Source organism: Plecotus auritus, assembly GCF_963455305.1.
Source record: "Plecotus auritus genome assembly, chromosome: 8".
Classification (NCBI taxonomy): Eukaryota; Metazoa; Chordata; class Mammalia; order Chiroptera; family Vespertilionidae; genus Plecotus; species Plecotus auritus.
In genome coordinates this window covers 128974264-128998564 of record NC_137782.1, presented here as the reverse complement: position 1 = coordinate 128998564, position 24301 = coordinate 128974264, and the positions used below count along the sequence as shown (strand labels likewise).

Sequence of the window (24301 nt, the reverse complement as noted above, 5' to 3'; positions counted from 1 at the left end):
GGGCGGATGGGCAGAGGGACACTTAGCATATTAGCCTTTCATATATATAAGGAAGCAGATACTGGAAGATAATGCAAAAATTACTTAGCAACTGCCTTTGGGGAGTTATCGGGTAAAGCAAGGGTGGTGGCTGGGACTATTCTTCATGGTAAACTTGGCAGAACTATTTGAATTTTAAACTACTCATATGTATTTTTAATAAAAATAAATTTTAAAAGTTTAAATAGAACTTAAAATTTTTTCAAAAAGGGAGTTGCTAATGTTTTAGCCAGAAAACTTTCAATGGTGGGTGCAAGCAGAAGCCAGGCCTACAGTGTACTGAAGAATAAGTGAGACACAAGATAGCGAATGGAGCCTAGATTTTAACAAGCCATGCTGATAACTGAAATAAAAGGGGAAGAGGACAGAGGGAACAATAGGGTAAGGAAAGCATTTTGAAGGTGGCAGTGTTTATATGATGGCACTTCTGCTGCCAATGTCCCCCTTAGAAACTGCTTGCCACTAACTCCTTAGATCTGTTAGACCAGCTGGATTCCCATACCTGCCCATACTCGCTCTTTTTTGCCTCATCAGCTGTCTTGCTCCTATTTCTTTCCAAGTGAGCCTTCGTGATGTATCCTGGGGAGCAATTCCCCAGGACCAGCCTTTTAGCAGCCACAACTCTTGCATCTCTGTTAATGTGGCAGGCAAAGAAACACTTTGAGCCGTCACTTAGATGAAGGGTAGCAACTTGACTGAGCTAATTTCATTAAGGTCAGGTTCAACACGTTCACATATAAAAGAGAGCAGATGAAATAACTCTCACATGCAGTATAAGACATTCTGATACACATTTTCAAAGTAAGAGGCTTTAAGAAAGGAAGCCAAGTGGCTCAAGTTTCATCAACTATCCACCGAGGTATTTGTTGTCATGATGCTGAGACATCTTCTCTCTCTCTCTCTTTTTAATATATTTTTATTGATTTCAGAGATGAAGTAAGAGAGAGAGAGAGAGAGAGAGAGAGAGAGAGAGAGAGAGAGAGAGAGAGACATCAGTGCTGAGAGAGAATCATGGATCGGCTACCTCCTGCATGCCCCCCACTGGGGATCGAGCCCGCAACCTGGGCATGTGCCTGGGGCTGGAATCGAACCTGGGACCCTTCAGTCCACAGGCTGATGCTCTACCCACTGAGCCAAACCAGCTAGGGCGAGACATCTTCTTAAGCAAACAAAGGTTGTTGGTTTCCTCTGCAACTAAAAATAATGAACACCTCCCACGTGATCCATCTGTGTGTCCTAGAGGTATAGCAGCCAAAGAGAAAACTTAGAAAGCATCAAGGTCAAGGCACTACTGCACTGTGAGTGGCAAGTGGAGAGAGATCCCAGCAGTTACATTTAGTAGAGAAGCAAAAATTCAAGGAGCCATGCAAGTCCTCGCAGATATCCCAGGCTTTGTGCTGTACACTCTTCTGTTCTCTGCGCAACCTTCCTAGTCCACGAAAGCTTTCACGTTTGCTGAGTATTCTACCCAGTTGGTAACAATTACAAATGTTGGTAAATTACCCAACATTCTGGTTTATCAGGCTCTTGTCCAATTGACAATCAATCCCTAAATGTTTATCCACTCCTGTGTTAGATGGCATACCTGACAATTCAGTGAAAGGAGGTTGGTCAAATCCCACAAGAGATTACCAAAGAAGGAAATGCCTAATCACAAAAATAACACCACTAATACCAATAGTGATTAGGTTTCAAAGAGATTGTCTCCTAGGTAGATTTTAATAGAAATCTTGAATAGTTAGGGGTAAGAACAAAAACAAAAAAACAAATACCGTTAATGATTGGTCAATAATAGAAAATGACTAGAAATTTTTGTATACACACATTCATAACACAAATTTAGTCATAAGAAAATGCACAGAAAAGATAGAATCTTTAAAAATTATGTACAATGGATGTTCTTTATTACTTGATCAGTTCTAAAATAACGTTATTTTGAAAATATTAAGACTTGAACAACAGATTATTTCCTTCAGTATTGCAAATACTGTAAATTTAACAGCAAAGAGTTAAGTATTAATATAATTTTGTCTTATGTTTGAACTTAAGGTAGAAAAAAATAGATTATAAACCTCATTTGACCTGATTGTATAAAAAGTCATCCAACTATCTTCAGTCCTGCTGTCTCCCGATAGATATCCAGGACAGGTTTGCGTCATTGGGTCCATCCATAATAGGCTGGGTAGGGTAGTCCATAGTAACTGCCAGGACACCACCTCTGATTCTGGGCTAATTGACTGGCATTTGGCTGTACATTCCAAGAGTATCTTCCTTGTGAATAGTCCTCTCCGGGGGGACCAGGGGGTGGAGGGTTATGGCCTCTCTGGTAAATGTTCTGATTCTGTGAAAATTTTCTTAAACAAAACAAAACGTAATAAACTATTAGTTTTAATAAACTATATAATGAGCTTTGTAAAATAATACATAGATCTACTGTTTTCTACATGTGTGACCTTAGCAAATAAACTGCTTAATCTTTGGATTTTCAGTTCTTTAAGAAATCCATCTTGCCAAAACCGGTTTGGCTCAGTGGATAGAGCGTCAGCCGTCAGCCTGCGGACTGAGGGGTCCCGGGTTCGATTCCGGTCAAGGGCATGTACCTTGGTTGCGGGCACATCCCCAGTGGGAGGTGTGCAAGAGGCAGCTGATCAATGTTTCTCTCTCATCGATGTTTCTAGCTCTCTATCCCTCTCCCTTCCTCTCTGTGAAATACCAATAAAATATATTTAAAAAATATATATATATATATTCCACTGATTTTTTTACAGAGAGGAAGGGAGAGGGAGAGAGAGTCAGAAACATCGATGAGAGAGAAACACTGATCAGCTGCCTTCTGCACGCCACCCACTGGGGATGTGCTCTCAACCAAGGTATATGCCCTTGACCAGAATCAAACCTGGGACCCTTTAGTCCGCAGGCCGACGCCCCATCCACCGAGCCAAACCGGCCAGGGCCAGACACTTTCTTTCCAAGACTGGCAGGTTGGCATGAGACAGAACGAGCTATTTACTTCTGAAAACATAAAGCTGCTTTCACTTTATAAAGAAATAGATATATAAATCAATTATAAAGCATAGAAATTCTAACCATGGTACATGCAACAAATTTAGAAAGATTTAAATCTAATTGTCTCAAAAGCAAGATCAGTAAATCGAATGTAATCACACAAAAAAAATTTTAAATCTGAGGGAAGAAAAATAATGCTCTCTGCCCCCCTAACTCTCAATCCTACCTAACCTAGTTAGACTGGTTAATATTTCCTTTTTGATCTTTCCCCCCTAGAATTTCTTTTTTTTACTGTTAAATCATAACCTATTATTTTTACTTAGCATAAGTGAGCTAACATTCCTCATGGCTTTATAAAATGTCACAGTATGGACATAATTTACCCAGCTATTCTTCACTGTTAGAAATGTTAAGGTGTTACCTACTTTTTCACCATGGTAAATAACTTTGGGTTTAACATCTCAGAACATGTACTATTGTATCCTGAGTACCTAGATGTATCTGATATGTAGTAGGGAGGTTTGAGAAAAGTGCTGAATGATTAAATAAATGTAACTTTTTCCATACTTTGAAGTATTTCCTTAGTCTCAATGTGGAATTACCAGGTATGAGCATTTTTTACGGCGATCAAGTTATGTTTCAAAAGGACCGTACCAATTTTCAGTGCCACTGGCAACACAAGCAACATTTTAAGTGTGCTGTGTTTTTAAAACTGATTTTTAGAGAGAGAAGTAAGGAGACAGACAGAGAGAGAGAATAACAATGATTGGTTGCCTCCTGCACACATCCAGACTGGGGTTCGATCCTACAACCTGGGCATATGCTCCTGACTGGGAATTGAACTGATGACCTTTTGGTGCATCCAATGACACTCCAAAAATGCTAAAATCTTCTTGAAAGTATTTATAATGTGCTAAAGTACTTTTCAGTTCATACAATGGTCAACAAAATCCCTCTGAGGTAGGTATTCTTAAAATCTACATCTAATTAATAAGAAAAGAGAAATCTGGAAATCTTAACCGAGATTACAGTGAGTAAAGGGCAAAGCCAGGATGCAAATGCAGGTCAGCCTGACAACCACTATGCCGGACAGCTTTATAAAAACTGTTGCTATATTAATAGGTAAAGAATAGAACCTTGCTATTTTTTTTTTTTAAATATATATTTTATTGATTTTTTACAGAGAGGAAGGGAGAGGGATAGAGAGTTAGAAACATCGATGAGAGAGAAACATCAATCAGCTGCCTCCTGCACAACTCCCACTGGAGATGTGCCCACAACCAAGGTACATGCCCTTGACCAGAATCGAACCCGGGACCCTTCAGTCCGCAGGCCGACGCTCTATCCACTGAGCCAAACCGGTTTCGGCAGAACCTTGCTATTTTAACTGTTCTGAGGCTTTTTCCTATTTCCCAAGTCAAAATACTGGTATGTTTGTGATTTACTGTTCAAATCCTTTGCAAATTTCTCTACTGGAATTTTTACTATATTTTCCCTATAATTTGTACTAACTCTAAATAACAACCTTCCTTATTCTGAAAATAATACGACTATTAATGTAGCCAAAGAATGCAAGATCCTTTCTGATAGTGACATCAAATTGATGGCTTAAACTAAGGTTAGAAACAATGAAAATTTCTAAGTCCCCTTCCCAAATGTCTCTGAAAAGTCACATATTTCCCATACTATACTTGAATTTTCAGCTCTAAATGCAAAATATGAAGAAAAGATACCTCGTGGTTGACCCTGTCCAGCAAGAAGATGCCAATTCCTCACCATTATCATAATACTAGAGGCCCAGTGCACGTGCACAGGTAGGATGCCTCAGCCTGGCCTGCGGGGAACGGGCCGAAACCGGCCGGTGTACGGATTCGTCCAGGGCGTGTCTGGCCAGTCTTGCCCAGTCCTGATCGGGGCCAGTCGGCCGGGGAGGGACCGCGGGAGGGCTCCAGGGTGTGTCCGGCCCATCTCGCCCAATCCCGATCGGCTGGACCCCAGAAGCAAGCTAACATACCGGTTGGAGTGTTTGTCCTGGTGGTCAGTGCATGTCACAGCGACTGGTCGAACAGTCGAATGAATAGCCGGACACTTAGCATATCAGGCTTTTATTATCATAGTAACTAGAGGCCTGGTGCACGGATTCATGCACTGGTGGGGTCCCTCAGCCTGGCCTGTGGGGATCGGGCCGAAACCCGCAGTCCGATATCCCCTGGGGGTCTCAGATTGCGAGAGGGTGCAGGCCAGGTCTAGGGACCCCACCGGTGCATGAATCTGTGCACTGAGCCTCTAGTATGCATATAAGATCTTTGGTTAATCTCTTCCCACTCTCCCCCTTCCCCTCTGAGATTCATCAGTCTGTTCCATGCCTGTGCATTGAGTGTCTGCCCCCTGGTGGTGTCATAGCTTACCAGTTGAACAGTCAAATAGTTGCTTAGGCTTTTATATATATAGATATGTTTGCACTAATTTATAATACTATTCACTTCTCTTTTTTAAAATATATTTTTATTAATTTCAGAGAGGAAGGAAGAGGGAGAGAGAGAGAGATAGAAACATCAATGAGAGAGAATCATTGACTGGCTGCCTCCTGAACGCTCCCCACTGGGGATTGAGTCCGCAACCTGGGCATGTGCCCTTGACCAGAATCGAACCTGGGACCCTTTAGTCCACAGGTCAATGCTCTATCCACTGAGCCAAACTGGCTACGGCAATAATATTCACTTCTATTTCAATTCTAGAAAAAGGGAAAGCAAACATACCTTACTGACTGCTGTAAATCTTGTGTCTGGGTGTGGAAATGGCGAGAAGGTGTTGGGTAACCTTGGGTCCAATGTATGTTATTCCTAGGTCCTTGATGAACAGCATTATTAGTGGTGTGGGCTGGTTCCATCATATATGGTGAGTATTCAAAACCACTTGATCTGGATACACGGGAATTCCGATCCCTCAAAGAGAATGTTTTTTTACATACAATATTACTACCTTCCACATTTAGTAGCCAATATAGTGTCTACTAGAGGCCTGGTGTATGAATTTGTGCATGGGTGGGGTCCCTCGGGGTGGCCTGTGGAGATTGGACCCCAGCTCGTGCCCCCAGCCTCACAGCCCCACCTGGCACCCTGTCTTGGCCTGGCACTGCCCCCTCACATGCTCCACCATCCCACCTACGGGGTGATCAATTGGGGACGGGCCCCCCGCCCAGCTCCCTCAGCGCCTGGGAGCCGGGCGATGGCCTCACCCCCTTTGCCGCCACCACTGGTCGCTGTCTGTGGGGTGATCGGCGGGACGATCGGCCCCTGCTCACACCCACCTTAGCCTGGTGCCGCCCGCTCACCTGCTCCACCATCCCGCCGCAGTCCCGCTCTTGTCGGAGCCCATAGGGGCCGGCAGTGCCTCCACTGCCACCCACTGCCAGCACTGCGTCGCCGACGCCTGCCATGTTCCACACCACCCCCTGGTGGTCAGCGCACATCATAGCGAGCGGCCGAACTCCCGGTCGAACGACCACCCAAGGGGACAATTTGCATATTAGGCTTTTATTATAGAGGATATTTTGGCCCATGAAAGTAACCATCCCATCCTCCCCCGCTTCCTATTTGTTTAGGTTTCCCTGATCAAGTAAACAAGCTACAAGAAGAATGGGTATGTGCAATGTAATGACATAAAAACAAAACTCCCTAAACTCACATGTAAAATGCAACTCACCTTCTGATGGAACCATTCTGAAGGTCTTCAATGTAGTTTTGTCTTTCTATGCAGTGCCCCCGGCATCTATTGAATACTTAGAAGTGGAAGAACTGTTAGAAATAATTGTACAAAAAGCAAATCTTTTCCAGAGAAAGCAAATCAGAGCTGAAATTCATTGACTAATTATTCAGGCTGTTAGAGCGCATTATTTCTAAATACATCCCTGTATAAACTTTTGGCAAAAGATTATCTTATGTCAAAACAAATGAATTACTAACTTTTCTTTTTCCAAAATTTAATTCATCTTCATTCCCACCTCTAACTTTTATAAAAAGAGAAAAACAGTGATAACCTTCATACTTACATTCAATTGCATCATCTGGCCTCATGCCTTCTACATCAATCAAATACCTAACAAAACAATATAATTCGAGTCATTTATATATAAAAATTTAAAAACCAATTTTTTCCAGAAAAGGTCCAATTTCACTTATAAAAATAGATATAAAAATCCTAAGAAAATATCAGCACATCTAATCCAATAATTATTAAAGGATGATATACTATGATCACAAAAAGGCTTTATTCCAAGGATGTAGGAATGAGCCAATTAACAAACAGCAAAAGACAAATTGGGGGAGGGGGGGAATTAATATCATATCTAAAAAGTATTATCTAAAAAATATTACTTAATCAACTGTATGGGCCAGAAACTCAAAGTCACCATCATTGCCAGCCATTTCTTCCTTATCCTCATTTTCAACCCACCACCAATCCAAACAATCTATCACCTGCTTTCTCTAGAATATGTCCACATCTGTCCACCAAAATGACCACCACACCCTGGGTGAGGCCACCATTATGCCTCAATTTCTACAAAAGCCTCCTAATGTGTCTACTTGCTTCCATGCTTGTGCCCCTGTAGTGTATTCTCCACTCAATACCAAAATAGGCTGAAAAGGCAAATTGATTATGTTCTACACTAACTCACCCTCAAAGAAGAGAGTTCAATGATTTTCTATTTCTTTTAAGATAAAGTCTAAAATCTTAAACATAGGACTGCACAATCTAGGTCCTACCTATTCTACTCTATTTTAATGCCATACTTCCTCCATGGCCCAGCCTCTCTGGCCAGTTCCTCCAACACAGCATATGCTTTCTAGTTACAGGGTCTTTACTTTTCCTCATGCCTAGAATTCTCTCCCCAGTGTCCCTATCTTATTAAGGTAATACCTACTATTCCTTCAGATATCAGATCAAACCTCCCAATAAAACCTTCTTTAACCTCCATGATGAGGTCAAATTCTCCTATTAATATGCTCTCTTCATATCCATGTCCCTCTCCTTCTTGGCACTTGCATTATTTGTAATTCTATATGCATAGGTATGATTCTTGAATAGCTATTCCCCCTCTAGACTGTTAGGATCCACAAAGGGCAGGTCAAGTCTCTTTGCTCACAAAGTCTCACAAGTCTTTTTGCTAGCACCCAGCACACTGCTTATATATAACAGATGCTCAATAAATATTTTCTGAATGAACAAACACAAATCAATACACTGTAGCAACATTGAAAAAAAAGCATAATAAACTTTTTGATTCAGAAATTCCATTCTGAGTGAAATTATCTGAGACAACAACATATATATTCAAAGATGTTCATAGAAGAATGTTCATTATTTTAATGTTTTATAATATGAAAATTTTCTGATTCTTATGTTTATCAGTAAGCAAAGGAACAATGCACCTTAAAAAAAATGAGGTCTCCAAATACTTTCATAGGAAAATGTCCACCATATATTAAATTATAAAACAGAATGTCTAAATATGACACTATTAAATTACATGTATATGCTTAGATATGCATTTTTAAAGTCTGAAAAAATATGTAGTAATTAATGGTGGTAATCTCTGGGTGGGGGACAAGCTTGCTTTCTACATCATACATTTCTATACGGATTGCATTTTTGCAAATAATTTATATTATTTAAATGAAACAACTTAGCCATGGTCTGCCTCTTGGGGTTGGCAACTCACCTGCAGATGAGGTAGCCAGTCCTGTTTAAACCGTGGGTACAGTGGACACCAATAAGTCTATCTATAAAACAGGGAATGTAGCGTTAAATAAATGAAGTATCCTAGAAACAAGTTATACAATTTTCTGAAGAGTAACATTTATAAGTTACCACAACACTACCACTATCTGAAAATAAATGACTCTGAAGAGAAATGTGTTTTTAGGAACATACTATAATGATCTACTATAAAGTCAAAATTCATTGTCCTAGGAAATTTTTCACTGCCTCCAATTAAATGCAATAGTATAGACCAGTGGTCAGCAAACTGCGGCTCGTGAGCCACATGCAGCTCTTTGGCCCCTTGAATGTGGCTCTTCCACAAAATACCACAGCCTGGGCGAGTCTATTTTGAAGAATTAGCGTTAGAAGAAGTTTAAGTTTAAAAAATTTGGCTCTCAAAAGAAATTTCAATCGTTGTACTGTTGATATTTGGCTCTGTTGACTAATGAGTTTGCCAACCACTGGTATAGACCGTGGAAGGCCTGGTTAGGTACTTACAGTAAAACTCCACTGAGACAAAACGCATTTGTCTGAACTGATTTAATTATAGAAAAGGAAAGTTGGAGAAAAACAAAAACTGCTATTCACCTCTAAATACCCACACCCTAACAATAAACCCAATAGGCTCTTAAGTGTTTACTGAATCAATTGATTTTCTGAGTCTACCAGGTCTAGTGAGTGGACTGTATAGGGTGCTCCTCTACATCAGTGAGTCTGGTATCTGTGGGAGGGGCTTAGAGCAGGGGTAGTAGAATGGATTGTATGCCAGGTCCTGAGACTGCTAGGGCAGGGAGCACTGCAAGACACAGTGAAGTCAGCACAATGCAAGCGGACCACATGGGGTCAGTCTATGCAGCACACTACACGTGGTATTAACATGTGCATGGCCAAGACTTGCAAACACGTCCTCATGCACTCATATGGATCTTCTAGCCCTCACGAGAACAGATGGAATACTGCGTACCAGTTCCACACACAGAAGCCTGGAAGCAGTGAGCAGGCCAGCAGCTCCACCCTAACATTTAAGAGGTAATGGTTCTGTGACTACAGTTTATACAAGTAAGATCATTTATCTCCCCTGTAGATGCTGTGGTTATCACAGGCAAAGTCTAGCCTCTCAAGATTTAAAGCACAGAGATCTGTGACCAGGGCTTAAGATAGTTAAGAACTAGTGCCTATATTAAGCGACTAGGTAATAGTTTGAAAATTTATCTTAAAACCCATTGATCCCGTCTATCTCTTTCCTCCTACCCCCTTATCTTCCCATATCTATCTCTATTCTTCCTCACCTACTCCCTGAATGTATGTGTGTGTGTGTGTGTGTGTGTATACATATATATATAAAATATGTCAGATTTACTTATTAAGTGTATACCCCTTATACTAAAGTGTATACCCCTTATACTAACAGCACATTTGAAATTTAAAAATTTAGAAAGAGGACAGTGAAAACTTTGTCCTGTCGATGTGTGGTTTTCCAAAGAAAAAAAGGTTCCTTAGTCTTAAAATGTGGCAAACACCATGTTCCTTCTGATAGCTACATGCCATAAAAAGTCAACTGATTCTTTAAAATTCAAAAGCTACTGAGATGTGCTTTCAAACACAGTCAAGTAGATCTTAAAGCAGGAACAAGAAAACCAGCCTTTTTAAGTTCTTCCCACCTGAAAACTAACAAGAGGTGACCATGACCTTCCTTACTTGTGCCCAAATTGGAAAAACAGCAGGAATGTTTTAAATACAAATGATGAGGATGCAATTCCACTAGTCCCGTGGTCAGCAAACTGCGGCTCACGAGCCACATGCAGCTCTTTGGCCCCTTGAGTGTGGCTCTTCCACAAAATACCACGGCCTGGGCAAGTCTATTTTGAAGAAGTGGCATTAGAAGAAGTTTAAGTTTAAAAAATTTGGCTCTCGAAAGAAATTTCAAACGTTGTACTGTTGATATTTGGCTCTGTTGACTAATGAGTTTGCCGACCACTGCCCTAGTCCACTCCATTTTATTTTGCTTCTAAGGGTCTGTCTCACTCTAAACCTTTACCTTTTATTTTCTTTTACCCACTCTAAGATGCCAAGATTCTAATGTTTTCTTCCACCCACTACTAACCTTTTAATAAATAACACAAAAGAACATTTTAATTTGATTATATATTTCCCATTCAAATATCTAAAAAAAAAAAAAGACAAGCTGATTCAGTTCATATTTCTCACTAAACCCACTTTCCAAACTAATTTGTTTATTTTTAACCATAAAAGAACAAACATCTTGTCCAGCCTGTGTGGCTCAGTGGTTAAGCATTGACCCAAAAAACAAAAGGTCACTGTCATTCGATTTCTGGTCAAGGCACATGCCCGGGTTTCCAGGCTCAATCCCCAGTAGGGGGCATTCAGGATGCAGCTCATCAATGATGTTTCTCTCTCATCAATGTTTCCCTCTCTCTCCCTTCATTTCTCTCCTTTTCTCTCTAAAAATCAATAAAAAAAACCCAAAGAACTCCATTATTCTTACAAAAAACAAAACAAAACAAACATCTTATCCTATTACCACCACCTGATAGGTCCGCATTATCAAATACAACAGGCCGAATATAGGAACTGTTAAAAATATTTAAAATTCCCAACCTAATTAAAAACGAATACCAAAGTCCAGGTAAGGAGGGGGAAAAAAAAAACACACACAACTCACCATTATCTTTATTTTCTTTCAAAAACCCATTAACAGCACATTTGAATTTTAAAACAGTGTCATCATCCGGCACCTGATGACCAATCGTATAAATTTTTAAGTAAGGAATAGTTTCTGGTAAGTCCTATAAGGCAAAACCATTAAAATGTATATTATTTTATTTGCAGGGGAAGAATTAAAAATTAGAAGAGCCAAAATATAAATCAAGAGATTATAATAAACTTAGTATGTCAGTAATTCTGATAAAAGAACCATTTTTCCCAAAGCTGCTTCAACCAAGAAGTATCACTAGATTTTCATTAGTCAATAGGTATACAACGCTGAAAGCAAAATTCATGTGAATGAATGCATAAATAACTGAAAGTTATATAAATAATTCTACCTAATATTTTACATTTCAAGGACCATAAAGCAACTGTGATTTAAGTATAATAGAATCAGAAGACCTGGAATTAAATTGTTAGATTGAGGTAATTTCAAGCACTGTTGAGAACTAGATAGGAGAAAGTGATACTGATTAAAACCCAGAGAAAGTTAAATAATGAAAATCCTGCACTTCTGAACTTAAAAGAAAAATATCAGTATGAACCTGTGATGTATTTTACATAAAGGTCACCGGTTCGATTCCTGGTCAGGGCACATGCTGGGGTTGTGGGCTTGATCCCTGGTAGGGACATGCAGGAGGGAGCCAATCCAAGATGTTTCTCTCTCACATCAATGTTTTTCTCTCTCTCCCTCCCTCCTCTCTCTCTAAAATCAATAAAAACTATTTTTTAAAAGAAATACCATACATTGCCCTGGCCGGTTTGGCTCAGTGGAAAGAGCGTCGGCCTACGGACTGAAGGGTCCCAGGTTCGATTCCAGTCAAGGGCATGTATCTTGGTTGCGGGCACATCCCCAGTAGGAGATGTGCAGGAGGCAGCTGGATGTTTCTCTCTCATCTGATGTTTCTAACTCTCGATCCCTCTCCCTTCCTCTCTGTAAAAAATCAATAAAATATGTTTAAAAAATAAATAAATAAAAGAAATACCATATATCCGTCGCTAGTGTAGCTCAGTCAGTTGAGCACCATCCTGTGCACCAAGGGGTCTCAGGTTCCATTCCTGGGCAGGGCACTTGCCTGGGCTTCGGGCTCAATCCCCAGTAGAGGGCGTGCAGGAGGCAGCCAATCTATGTTTCTCTCTCTTCTCTCTCTCCAAAATCAATAAAACCATTTAAAACAACAACAACAAAACCATACAAACACATATCCTAACTGTGACCAACTGAAAAGTAAAGGAACAACTGATGTCATGGCATCATGACATGTCAGGGGCCACATTCAGAAGCTCCAAGTGCCAAAGACAGGACCTCGATTTGTGCCTCAGTAAGAATAATTGCAATGAAGTTCCTAATGAAACAAAACAAACAATTAAATAAATCTAACTGGTCATGACTGGAAGATATTAGTGAATCGACTCATTATTTTAAAAACTGTTAAAGAAGGAAGAATCGTGTCTCTATAACTGGGCAATCAATTAGCTGATGAGGGAAAGCTTCTTTTGACAGAAACATATCCAGCTAACAAATGAAAAAAGAACAAGAGAATTCACCATTTTTGAAGCCCCAAATGAATTACTGGATGTAGGTATCAGTCATCAGTGACTGCTACTATTACAGAAAGAGGCCATCACATCACTTATATGCCTCCATGGAAGAACACATCATCACCTAGGAAACTGCCTTACAAAGAATAAAAGCAAAAACAAAAAACCAAGCCTGAATCTGATCAAGCCTCTAGATCAGCCGTGGGCAAACTACGGCCCGCGGGCCGGATCTGGCCCGTTTGGCTGTTCTATCCGGCCCGCGGAGCCGAAAGAGCGGAGGGTTCTCTTGCTCTCCCCTCCGCTCCTTTACTTTGAATTTATGTTAGTTCACACAAACACTCCATCCATGCTTTTGTTCCGGACCTCCGGTCCAGTTTAAGAACCCATTGTGGCCCTTGAGTCAAAAAGTTTGCCCACCCCTGCTCTAGATCCAACTACCAATCTTCCTATATAATAAAAGGCTAATATGCAAATCAACCAAACGGCACAACAACCGGTTGCTATGACGCACACTGACCACCAGGGGGCAGATGCTCAATGCAGGAGCTGCCCCCTGGTGGTCAGTGTGCTCCCACAGGGGGAGTGCCACTCAGCCAGAAGCTGAGCTCACAGCTGGCGAGCGCAGCGACGGTGTGGTGGGAGCCTCTCCCACCTCCGTGGCAGCTCTAAGGATGTCCTACTGCACAGGGAGCAGGCCTAAGCTGTCAGTTGGACATTTCCCGAGGGCTCCCGGACTGCAGGATGGCACAGGCCGGGCTGAGGGACCCTCCCGAGTGCGTGAATTTCGTGCACCAGGCCTCTAGTTTAAAATAAATGCACTGGAGAATATTTTAACAATACCTGGAGACAGAATCATTAAAATCATGGGAGATAAACTACTAGTTTCTCCAAAAAATAAAATCCAAGGGGGGAAATAAAGGAAAGTGAAGGAGACATGGAGGGAGAACCTCGAGATTAAATAAGACTTCAGAGACCTAAAAATCAAATGTAAAGTGTGGACCTTATTTGGATCCAAATCAAATTCTTAAAAACAATTTTTTAATGAGATTGAGAAGGTAACTGTAAATCTGCATGCAGACTGGATATTTAATATTAAAGAATGATATTAAGGAATAAAGTCTATTTTAAATATACATACCAAAAATGTACAAGGTAAAATACTATATCTGGGATCTACTTCAAAATAATATGGAATGGAGAGAAACAGGTAGAAGTACAGATGAAACACAGTGTTATGTCTACTACTATATATGTTTAAAATTTATGATAATTATTTAAAAACAAGAAGACACTGTGGAAAACAGTCTGGCAGATTCTCAAAGGATAAACAGAACTACTAATTCCACTCCTATCTATCCATCTAGAAGAATGGGCAGCAGGGATTTGAACAAATATTTGTACACCCATGTTCACAGAAGTATGATTCATAATAGCCAAAGGTGGAAACAATCCAAGGGTCCATCAATAGAAGGACAGATAAACAAAATATGGTATATACACACATGGATTATTCCACCATCAAAACGGAATGCCATTTTGTTACATGTTATATCATGGATGAACCTTGAAAACATTGTTTAGTGAAATAATCCAGACACAGAAAGACAAATGTATGAACACTTATATGAGGTACCTAGAATAGGCGAATTCATAGAGACAGAAAATAGAAGAGGTTACTAGGGACTGAGGAGAGGGGAAATGAGGTTGTTATTGTTTAATGGTTCAGTAAGATGCCGTTGTAATAGCCTGGTTATTATTTAGCAGAAAAGGAGGAAAGGGAAGACTAGATATAGGCATACCATTTGCACAGCTTTGCCATAAAGCTACATTTAACATTCTCCAAGTCTGCTCCCTGCTGATCGATGGGGGGAGGGGCTGGACAAAGCAGTTTAGATGCAAGCTCAGTAAGGTCTGAATGATGTGGGAAGGTGCCTACTTGTCTGCCAGTCATACCTGGGAACAAATTAATGGCCAAGATGGGTGTGGCCACTTGCAAGCACGAAATACTTAAATATTTACACTTCCAAAGGAAGTGCACGCTCTCTCTCTCACATGCAGGTCCTCTTGGGACTTCTGCTGCAGGGGGCTCCTGCTCCACACACATGGACTAATGGACTTGAATTAACTTGAATGGTGAGCCACATCTGGCTGCAACATGAAACGGAAACTCTAGCCACTGCTCTTGTTTCTGGCTCTGCTGGAACCCGGCTGCACCCTTTCCAGGGCTGGCTTACGGGGGCAGAAACTTTGGAACCCAAGAAATGTAACTTCATGCAAATGCCTTCTTCCACATCCCATCCTCCCATGCAGATCTTAGAAAATTCATTTTCTGAAGTTATCACAAGAACCTCGCTCCCACGAGTGACCTGGAAGTATGATTCTCTAGTAACAAGTGCTTTTGTTGAGGATGAAAGTTTTGATTATTGACAGTGGTGATGGTTATATACATTGTGAATGTATTTAATGCTACTGAATTTGTACACTTGTGAATGGTTAAAATAAATATTATTTACATATTAATAAGAAAAAGGAATAACCTGAGTTCGTTTTTCTTTTTCTGAGCCTGTTTCAACATCTGTAAAATTCGTAATTGTAATCACTTATCTTTTGAGCTTAGTGAAGAATAAGTTCTCAATAGGAAATATCAGTACTACTACTATCTCATTAGCTGAGGACTGTTGTGCGGATTACTAAGTTAAGGTATGTGAAAGTACTTTCCCAATGGCTAATTGCTACACAAGCATTAGCAAACATTACGTGTTATTGTTTCCCAAGGCCATGGAACTGGTTAAAAGGAGCATGTCTTTCTCACTGATATGCCAAATGGACCAACAGAATATATATGAGTTTCTATATTACATCAAAAGATTGTAGGAAAGAAAGTATACAACTTTGAGAACAACTTGTCTTTTACTGTGATGCTTACACATGCTAAGGCAACTGCTTAAAATAAAAGCTAGCCCTAACCGGTTTGGCTCAGGGGATAGAGCAGCTGTGGGCAAACTACGGCCCACGGGCCGGATCCGGCTGCTCTATCCAGTTCTCTTGCTCTCCCCTCTGCTCCTTTACTTTGAATTTATATTAGTTCACACAAACACTCCATCCATGCTTTTGTTCCGGCCCTCCGGTCCTGTTTAAGAACCCATTGTGGCCCTCGAGTCAAAAAGTTTGCCCACCCCTGGGATAGAGCGTCGGCTAGGTTCGATTCCGGTCAAGGGCATATACCTTGGTTGTGGACACATCCCCAGTAGGGGGTGTGCAGGAGGCAGCTGATTGATGTTTCTCTCTCATCAGTGTTCCTAACTCTCTATCCTTCTCCCTTCCTCTCTATAAAAAATCAATAAAATATATTAAAATAAAGGCTAAAGACATAATGAACATTCCTTTCTTTTCTTTTAGGCTTCTACTATTCTTTGAAAAGTTTACTTCCTTTTCAAAATATAGAACATGGTTGCTTATAGAATTTCTTAATCACATACAAAGCCTACTGCCAAATATTAGTTTAATTCATGTCTTTCATCTCATTTTGAGACAGCAATTAAAAACGTTTAATTAAGGAAACCAGTTGGTTTCCTTTTTCAATTACTACCCATGAAAGAAGGCATGGATTCACTTTGGCATAAGGTGATAACTACTAATTACTATAAACTATTATAGTATCAGAAAAGAAGGTTCTTTTCAAGTTACCTCTGGTTTATAATAGCGCTGAGTATATGTTAAATCAATAATCAGTCCAAGTTCTTCATTTTGTTCTTGGATTTTGTTAAAAAGGTCCAAGGGGGAAAAGCGTTCTTCTGGAGCAAGTTTTTCTTCAAAACTCTGTCAGAGAAAATAAAATAACAAACAGCAAAGGGTATTTAAAATTCTGTATTATATTACCCATTTATTCAAGCCCTGTGCTGCTGATCCTATCTAATAAAGAGGGAATATGCTAATTGACCCTCATGTCATTGCAAAGATGGCGTCGCCCACAGCCAATAAGGAGGGAATATGCTAATTGACGGTCACGCCCTCAAAGATGGCGGTGCCCACAGACACAAGATGGCGGTGCCCAGTTCCCTCAGCCCCGCCTTGCACCTGCCTCCGGAGTCCCCCAGTACCCTCAGCCCTCCAGCCCCCCAGGGCCAGCCTGAGGCACAGGCAAGCCTCGGATGGCGGCTGCCCGGCTGCCCAGGGCCGCCCGAGGTCCAGGTAACCAGGGCCGGTTGAGGCTTGAGCTGCCAGCAGTGGCAGCAGCAGAGATGTGATGGGGGCGTCGCCTTCCCCTGATCACTGGGTCGCCTCCCGCCCCTGAGGGCTCCCGGACTGTGAGAGGGGGCAGGCCGGGCTGAGGGACCCCCCCACCTCCAGGGCATGAATTTTCATGCACCGGGCCTCTAGTATACAATAAGATTCAAAGGAAAGTTTTCACGTTTCTGTAATTTACAAGCAATATTACAATCCTTTCTTCCAGACAGACTAGAGGTAAGAAAATAAGCTCGTATCTATATATTTACTTCTGTGTTTGTTTCAGGTTGGTCTCCTAACCAGACCATAGAACTCCCAGAAGGCAAGGACCACATCAATTTTGTCCCATGTATCTCAGCACCAAGTGAAGTGCCTATAAAGAGGCACTTATAATAGTTCTTAAATGTGTATATGAAGAAAGACTTTAATTGCTAAATAGTCTTTATGTATTTGGCTTATTTGTGTCTTCTGTTCCACAGATCTTATTGGTTATTCAAGTGACAATAAAGGTGTGTGTTGTTGTGTTTTTTTTTTTTTTTTTAATAAATACATGCGTTTTTAGAGCACGCTTAGGTTCAGTAAAACTGAGCAGAAAGTAAAGAGTTCTCACTTAAACACTCTCTCCTTCACCCCACACAGCCTTCCCAAATATCAACATTCCATATCAGTGTAGTACATTTGTTAGAATCAATAATGACACATCATTACCAATTAATGTCTATATTTTCCATTGAGTCGCTCTGCATTGTAATTCTATGGGTTTTAACTGATTTTTAAAAAATACTCACCCAAAGGTATTTTTAGAGAGAAGGGGGGAAAGGGGATGAAGAGAAAGAAAGATTGATGTTAAGAGAAACATGAATCACTTGCCCCCGACCAAGGATCAAATCTGCAACCTACGTATGTGTCCTGACCAGGAATTGGACCCACAACCTTTTGGTGTACTGGACAATACTCCAACCAACTGAGCCACTCTGCCAGGGCTGGGTTTGAGCAATTTATAAGGACATGTATTTACCCTTACAGTGTCACACAGAATAGTTGCACTAACCTAGAAATCTCCTGTACTTAATTACTGGTAGGGCTAGAAGATCGCCCTCCACCATTATTATTCTTTTGGGGAATTTTCCTGGCTATTTAAGTGTATTTTTCTATACGAGTTTCAGAATCAGACCATTTGAGATGAAGTTAAGTTTATGAATGAATGTAGGAAGATTTAACTGATTTATAATGTCGAGTCTTCCACATAATATTATAAAAGTTTTAAAGACTAAATTAATTACAACAAGACATACAATTTCTCCAGTTTCTTGAAGATTTGGAGCTGATGGATCAATTATCATCTCCAGGTATCTGAGCAATAACTAAGTCACAACCCTTTAGGAAGTCTTCATTGATTAACCCTGTTATCATTTCCCACTCTTTTGAATTCTTAGCTATTTCTGGCCATGGCATTTGACACTTAACATATTCTATTTTATATTCCAGAGTGTTTAACAAGTGATTATCAAGTATGGAGGTGACTTTTCCTTAGGTGAATTCCATAAAACACACAGGAAACCAATGTCACATTTGACTTCTACACGGGTAATGCATCTCCCTAATCCTACTGCATGAATAGGTTAGACTGCCCTGGGAGTAGTTATACAGCTTTGTGGTGTCTTAATCCCAACACTGAATGAAATCACTTAAGTACACAGAGCTAGAAGTGGCTTTTTATAATGACATCATATGAGTTACAAATTAAATAAATTCCCAATACATTTAAAGTAGACCTTTTCTAAAAAACAAAACAACAACAACAAAAAAAACCGGAAAAATAAAATAAAGTGGACTTTTTCTGATGCTAATCCATGCTATGCTGGGCAGTTTAATGAGACATGGAATCTCTGCTCACCATTTTTATATTGGTCAAATGCTTTCCCCATCTATTCCTTTGTTAGGTCAAACAAAAATACAATTTTCAGCCTTGGCTGGTGTGGCTCAGCTGGTTAGAGCGTCATCCCATACACCTAAAGGAAGGAAACTGTTCCATGTTCTCTCTCACATCAATGCTTCTCTCTCCCTTTCCCTCTCTCCTCAATGGAAAAAACAAACAAACAAAAACAATTTTCAAAATTTCCATGCTGAAATCCTAATTTTGCTGACCAAGGGCATTTTTTTGGTTGTGATGATGGGAGCAAAGGGTCTTAATGGTATGTAGTGGGTGGGGTCATGGAGCTAGACATCTTGTCAAACTCAGAGAACAGTCCTACAAGTGTGGCGCATACCTGAATGTCTCTTGAATTCCCTACTCAACATTCATATAAGTGAAAAAACTATTCATAATTATCGAAGCCTTAGAAACGAACTTCATTTCACAAACAAACACGAAGGGTTTTAATGTACATTGAATTTTCCAGGATAGTAATCACCTTATTAACCAAGTGAAGGATGAACTTGGTTTTATTTGGAAATCTACTAAGAGCTGTTCACTGTCAAGGAAACTCCTATGACTAAGGCAATATCACCCACCTAACTGAGTCTGCATTTGCAATTTTTGCATTCATGAAGCAAGTAACTGACTATTTCTCTATTTCTAATATAGTTACGCTTAAATATTTACATATTGAAATATACGTTACTTAATTGTAAATTCTTTTATTTCTTCCTTGTATTATAGTTACAGCACTACACTGATTTTTTTTTTTAATTAAGTATGGAAGTAGCTTGTATTTACTAGTATCTATGAATTTCAGGATATTAAAAGGCAAAATACAAAGTTTATGCTATAAAAAGAGAAAATGGAGTGTGACGGAATGGAGAATCACTGTTCTATATGGTGAATTCAGAATTCTAAAAAAATATTGAATTAATTAATTGTACACCATTAGCGTCTATGGACACAAATGGTGGACCTTCCCCACACGCCACGCACGTCTATAAAAAATGTTTTCCCTAGTGGCAGCCCTGACCAACTTTAAAATCATTTTTTGTGAGAATTTTCAGCTTAAAATATTCAAGAACACCCAAATTGTGAGTAATATATTTATTTTTATAATATTCATTGCAAATTTATTTTTTTAATTAAATTCAAAATATCATGGCGTGTGGGGATGGTTTCCGTTTTGGATGCGTGGCAGTTAACTGGTTAATTTTTGCTTACCTTTTTCAAAGGAACTTTGAAAGCAATGAAACGAGTCCCAGGCATCCTCTGTCCAACAGGGAGATAGTCTTGCCACCTGTTAACACATTTGTGTTAGCCAAATTCTCTCAGCCTTTCTCCCAGCACAGACTGAGGACACCTCAGTCCCCTCTTCCCTTTGCTTTGCTGCTCCACTTATTCATCCCCACCGAGTTACCTGTACTTCCTCTCTTCCTGTTTCCCCATCTTGAAAACAGGTACAAGGCACCAAACAGTGCAAAGATCTCAACAAATGAGGAATACCTAACACCAGAGACTGCCAGAACTTCTATATCCCTGATAAAACCTAGCCTGGTCCTGAATACTAGGGTGGCATCTACACTAATAAAAGAAAACTATGCAAATTGACCATACCTCTGTGACGCTCACCAGCCAATCAGGAGTATGCAAATTGACCCAGCAAAGATGGGGGTTAATTTGCATATGCAGGTGCAGAGCGGCTGGGTGCGGGCGGCCACTTGCGCGCGCACTGGCGCCAAGCGGCCTGTGTTCCGTGGACAGGCGTCCTCGGGACCCAAGCTGTTCTGAGCCTGTAGGCCCACACATAAGCTTGGAGGAGCCGGGGTCCTGGAACGACCCCTGGCCACTCCGGGTCTACGCGCGCAGGCGCAGAGCAGGCAGGGGCGGGGCGGGAACATTCGTGGCCACTTATGCACGCGCCGACACCAAGCGGCCAGTGTCCCGGGGACAGGCGTCCTCGGGAGCCAGGCCACTCTGAGCCTGTAGGCCTGCGTGTAGGCCTGGAGCGGCTGGGGTCCCAGAACGACACCCTGGCCACTCCGGGCCTATGCGCGCAGGTGCGGAGCAGCCAGGGGCGGGGTGGGAACGTCCCCTGCAGCGAGTGAGCAGACAGCAGGGCCCCCACAGAGAGCAGACAGCAGGGCCCTACTTGCCCCTGGCCCCGGCGGCTAACAGCAAGCAGGCCCCCACAGAGAGCAGACACCAGGGCTTGCGGTGGCGTCAAGCAGGCAGGTCCGCAGAGAGCAGAGAACCACAGGGAGCAGGCCTAAGCCGTCAGTAGGACATCCCCTGAGGGCTCCCAGATTGGAGAGGGTGCAGGTTGGGCTGAGGGACCCCCTGCTGCACGAATTTTGTGCACCGGGCCCCTAGTAAATACATAGATCTTAACTGAAATAGTTTAAACTCAATTCTTTCACTTCAGTTTACTTTTAGTCCTCATACAACTGATGTCATAATAATGGATCAGTAAGGAACTTCGAGTTCACCTGGCAAAAAGAAAACCCAATAGAACAGTGACACTGAACTTCGCTTAATAATGCTAGGAGTCACAGTGAGAAGAAATATTTGAGCTGACTTCTGTCCGATGAGTTAGAATGAGCTAAGGTTGATTCAGTATATCTGAAGCTCTGGAAGTGAGGGCAAAAGTTGTACAAGTTGGGGCTGGAGAACCAGACTGCATTCTAGAGAGTAGAGTCTTAAAAGCCAAGGTAAAGAGTTTGTTTTTTCTTGAAACATGATTTTGAGTGAGTGATGTTTATAAGCAATGTTCCAATTTGCCTATTAAAAATATTTGCTATGTGAAGAATGGACTGGAAGGAAACAAGAGTAGATGGATATACTTCTAATAATGAGGACTTAACTGCAATCGAGGACCTAACAGCAAGTTCTGTATTAGGATGCTGAGGGAGAGAAACAGGAATATTCCAATATTTTCAGGAGATAAAATAAAGGGGACTTAATGAGGTATGAGGTGGAGGATAGGAAGGTGTCAAGGAGTGAAGAAGGGCTCACTGTACTTAAAATAAGCAAAGGCTCAACATTAATCATTTGAACCTATAGAAAAATTAAGAAGCAACAGTATGCCCTTTGTCATTCCTGGAAACAATACAAACCAACTTTTTTGGTTAAAAGTTCAACGATACTGGTGGGTTTTTGTTTTTGAATATATTTTACTGATATTTTACAGAGAGGAAGGGAGAGGGATAGAGAGTTAGAAACATCGATCAGCTGCCTCCTGCACACCTCCTACTGGGGATGTGCCAGCAACCAAGGTACGTGCCCTTGACCGGAATCGAACCTGGGACCTTTCAGTCCACAGGCTGACGCTCTATCCACTGAGCCAAACCGGTTTCAGTGATACTGGTGGGTTTTAAACTCAAACTTAATAGTACATTTTCTGTGTCAAAATACCACAACTTCTAGAATTAAGGGGGGGGGGGGCCTCTATTTTGGTAATTAACGAGTATCCCCAAAACTGACAGCCCCATCTGAAAAAGCAATCCTACATTTCACCTGAAAGGGCAATGGGCAGGGCCTCACTTTTCTATATTTTTTCCTTTTAATTTTTAAAAATTTATTTTTATTGAGAGTATTACAGATGTCCCCCCAGCATCCTGGCAGAACCTAGCTTTTAAAAAGATGGGAGCCCAGCCCTAACAGGTTTGGCTCAGTGGATAGAGCGTCGGCTTGGGGACTGAAAGGTCCCAGGTTCGATTCCTGTCAAGGGCACGTACCTTGGTTGCAGGCACATCCCCAGTAGGAGGTGTGCAGGAGGCAGCTGATGGATGTTTCTTTCTCATTGATGTTTCTAACTCTCTATCCCTCTCCGTTCCTCTCTGTAAAAATCAATAAAATATATATATATATATTTTTAAAAAAAGATGGGAGCCCAGCAGGAGGTCAGGGTTAGATTCCAGCGGTTAGATTCCAGGGGCTAGATTCCCCGTCGGGGCACATGCCCAGGTTGCCGGCTTGATCCCCAATGGGGGGCGTGCAGGAGGCCGCTAATGATTCTCATTGATGTTTTTATCTCTCTCTCTCCCCCTCTCCCTTCCCCTCTGAAATCAACAAAAATATATAGAAAAGTCAGAAACTCAGACGGTCCGTTTCAACTCCTGTGGACGGGGCAGCGACAGGATGAAAGCCTCCTAGCAAAGGGCGGAAGGCTGGAGCGTGAGGCGACGCAAACAGGCAGAGACCAGGAGAGATGAGGCCAGGCCTGGGGACTCGGAGCTGGAAGGGCCACGCCCAGGGGCCAAGCCACCTTACCTTTCGGGGATGTGGTTCCCGCCCTTCTTCTTGGCCGAAGATCGTCCAGAAAAGGCGCGTCCCCGGCCCCTGCCGCTGTGGGCACGATGCCATTGGCTCATGTGGACCCCAAGAGTCCGCTCGCCCAACGCCAAGAGCGCCAACGTCCCCAGCCCAACTCCCTGGACCCAAAACAAGATCCTCCACCGGAAGCTCCTACACCGACACTACGCAGGCACCTCCCACCAGGCTCCTGGCTAACGCGCACGCGCCGCCGCCCATGGTGATGACGTCACGCGCAGGCTGCATGAAAAGCGGGATTAGTAAACAGGACTCCAGTGGCTATGGCGCCCTCCTTAGCCGGCGGCCGGTAGCACAGGTCCATGAGTCCATGTACAGACCCTTCAGAGCTCAATACTGCAGCCCATGGAGTGAAAAGTGAAGTCCCACTCCCCAGTTCCCAGCGCGGTCCTTCCACATGTTTTCCAAGTGCTTACATTCACACTTATTGTGTAGTGTATATAAATATTTATTAATTCAAATCTGGATACCCTCTATTTTATACAAAATCACCATACAATATACATTCTACAATATATCTACAAAAAGATTATTTCAGGTCAATTTATGTGTACATCCATTCTATTATTTTTAATGGTTGCATAGTATTGCACTGATTGTGAGCACCATAATTTATATAACCAGTCCAATACTGATGGACTTTCAGTTGGTTGCAGTTATTTTGCCCTCCATTAACAGGCTGCAATGCAAACATCCTTAAACACGTATAGAATTATATTTAAATTCCTAGAAGTAGAATTTCTG

The 24301-nt window shown here is 41.5% G+C and overlaps 2 protein-coding genes across 3 annotated transcripts in view; one reads left to right on the top strand and one right to left on the bottom strand.

Moving 5' to 3' along the window:
* Positions 1-24301, top strand: part of STAMBP (STAM binding protein) — a 762428-nt gene that overhangs the window by 667933 nt on the left and 70194 nt on the right. The window lies entirely within an intron of this gene.
* Positions 1922-23731, bottom strand: DUSP11 (dual specificity phosphatase 11). Of its 2 annotated transcripts, none has more exons than XM_080686243.1 (9): positions 23498-23731; positions 20450-20525; positions 16765-16896; positions 11492-11615; positions 8768-8828; positions 7097-7143; positions 6751-6826; positions 5805-5990; positions 1922-2393 (listed from the first exon to the last, which is right to left on the bottom strand). In XM_080686243.1, exons 1-9 carry the CDS (start codon positions 23596-23598, stop codon positions 2195-2197), a joined length of 1002 nt encoding a protein of 333 aa, XP_080542369.1. In that variant the 5' UTR covers positions 23599-23731; the 3' UTR covers positions 1922-2194. The 2 variants fall into 2 exon arrangements, with proteins under 2 accessions (XP_080542369.1, XP_080542370.1); XM_080686244.1 differs by having other exon boundaries at positions 11492-11564; positions 23498-23719.

Coding starts and splice junctions, on each gene's coding strand:
- DUSP11 (XM_080686243.1), bottom strand. CDS start 23,598: ATGAGCCAATGGCATCGTGCCCACAGCGGCAGGGGCCGGGGACGCGCC. Junction 20,526..23,497: donor GGGAACCACATCCCCGAAAG/GTAAGGTGGCTT, acceptor ATGTGTTAACAG/GTGGCAAGACTATCTCCCTG. Junction 16,897..20,449: donor TCAAAGTTCCTTTGAAAAAG/GTAAGCAAAAAT, acceptor TTTCTCTGACAG/AGTTTTGAAGAAAAACTTGC.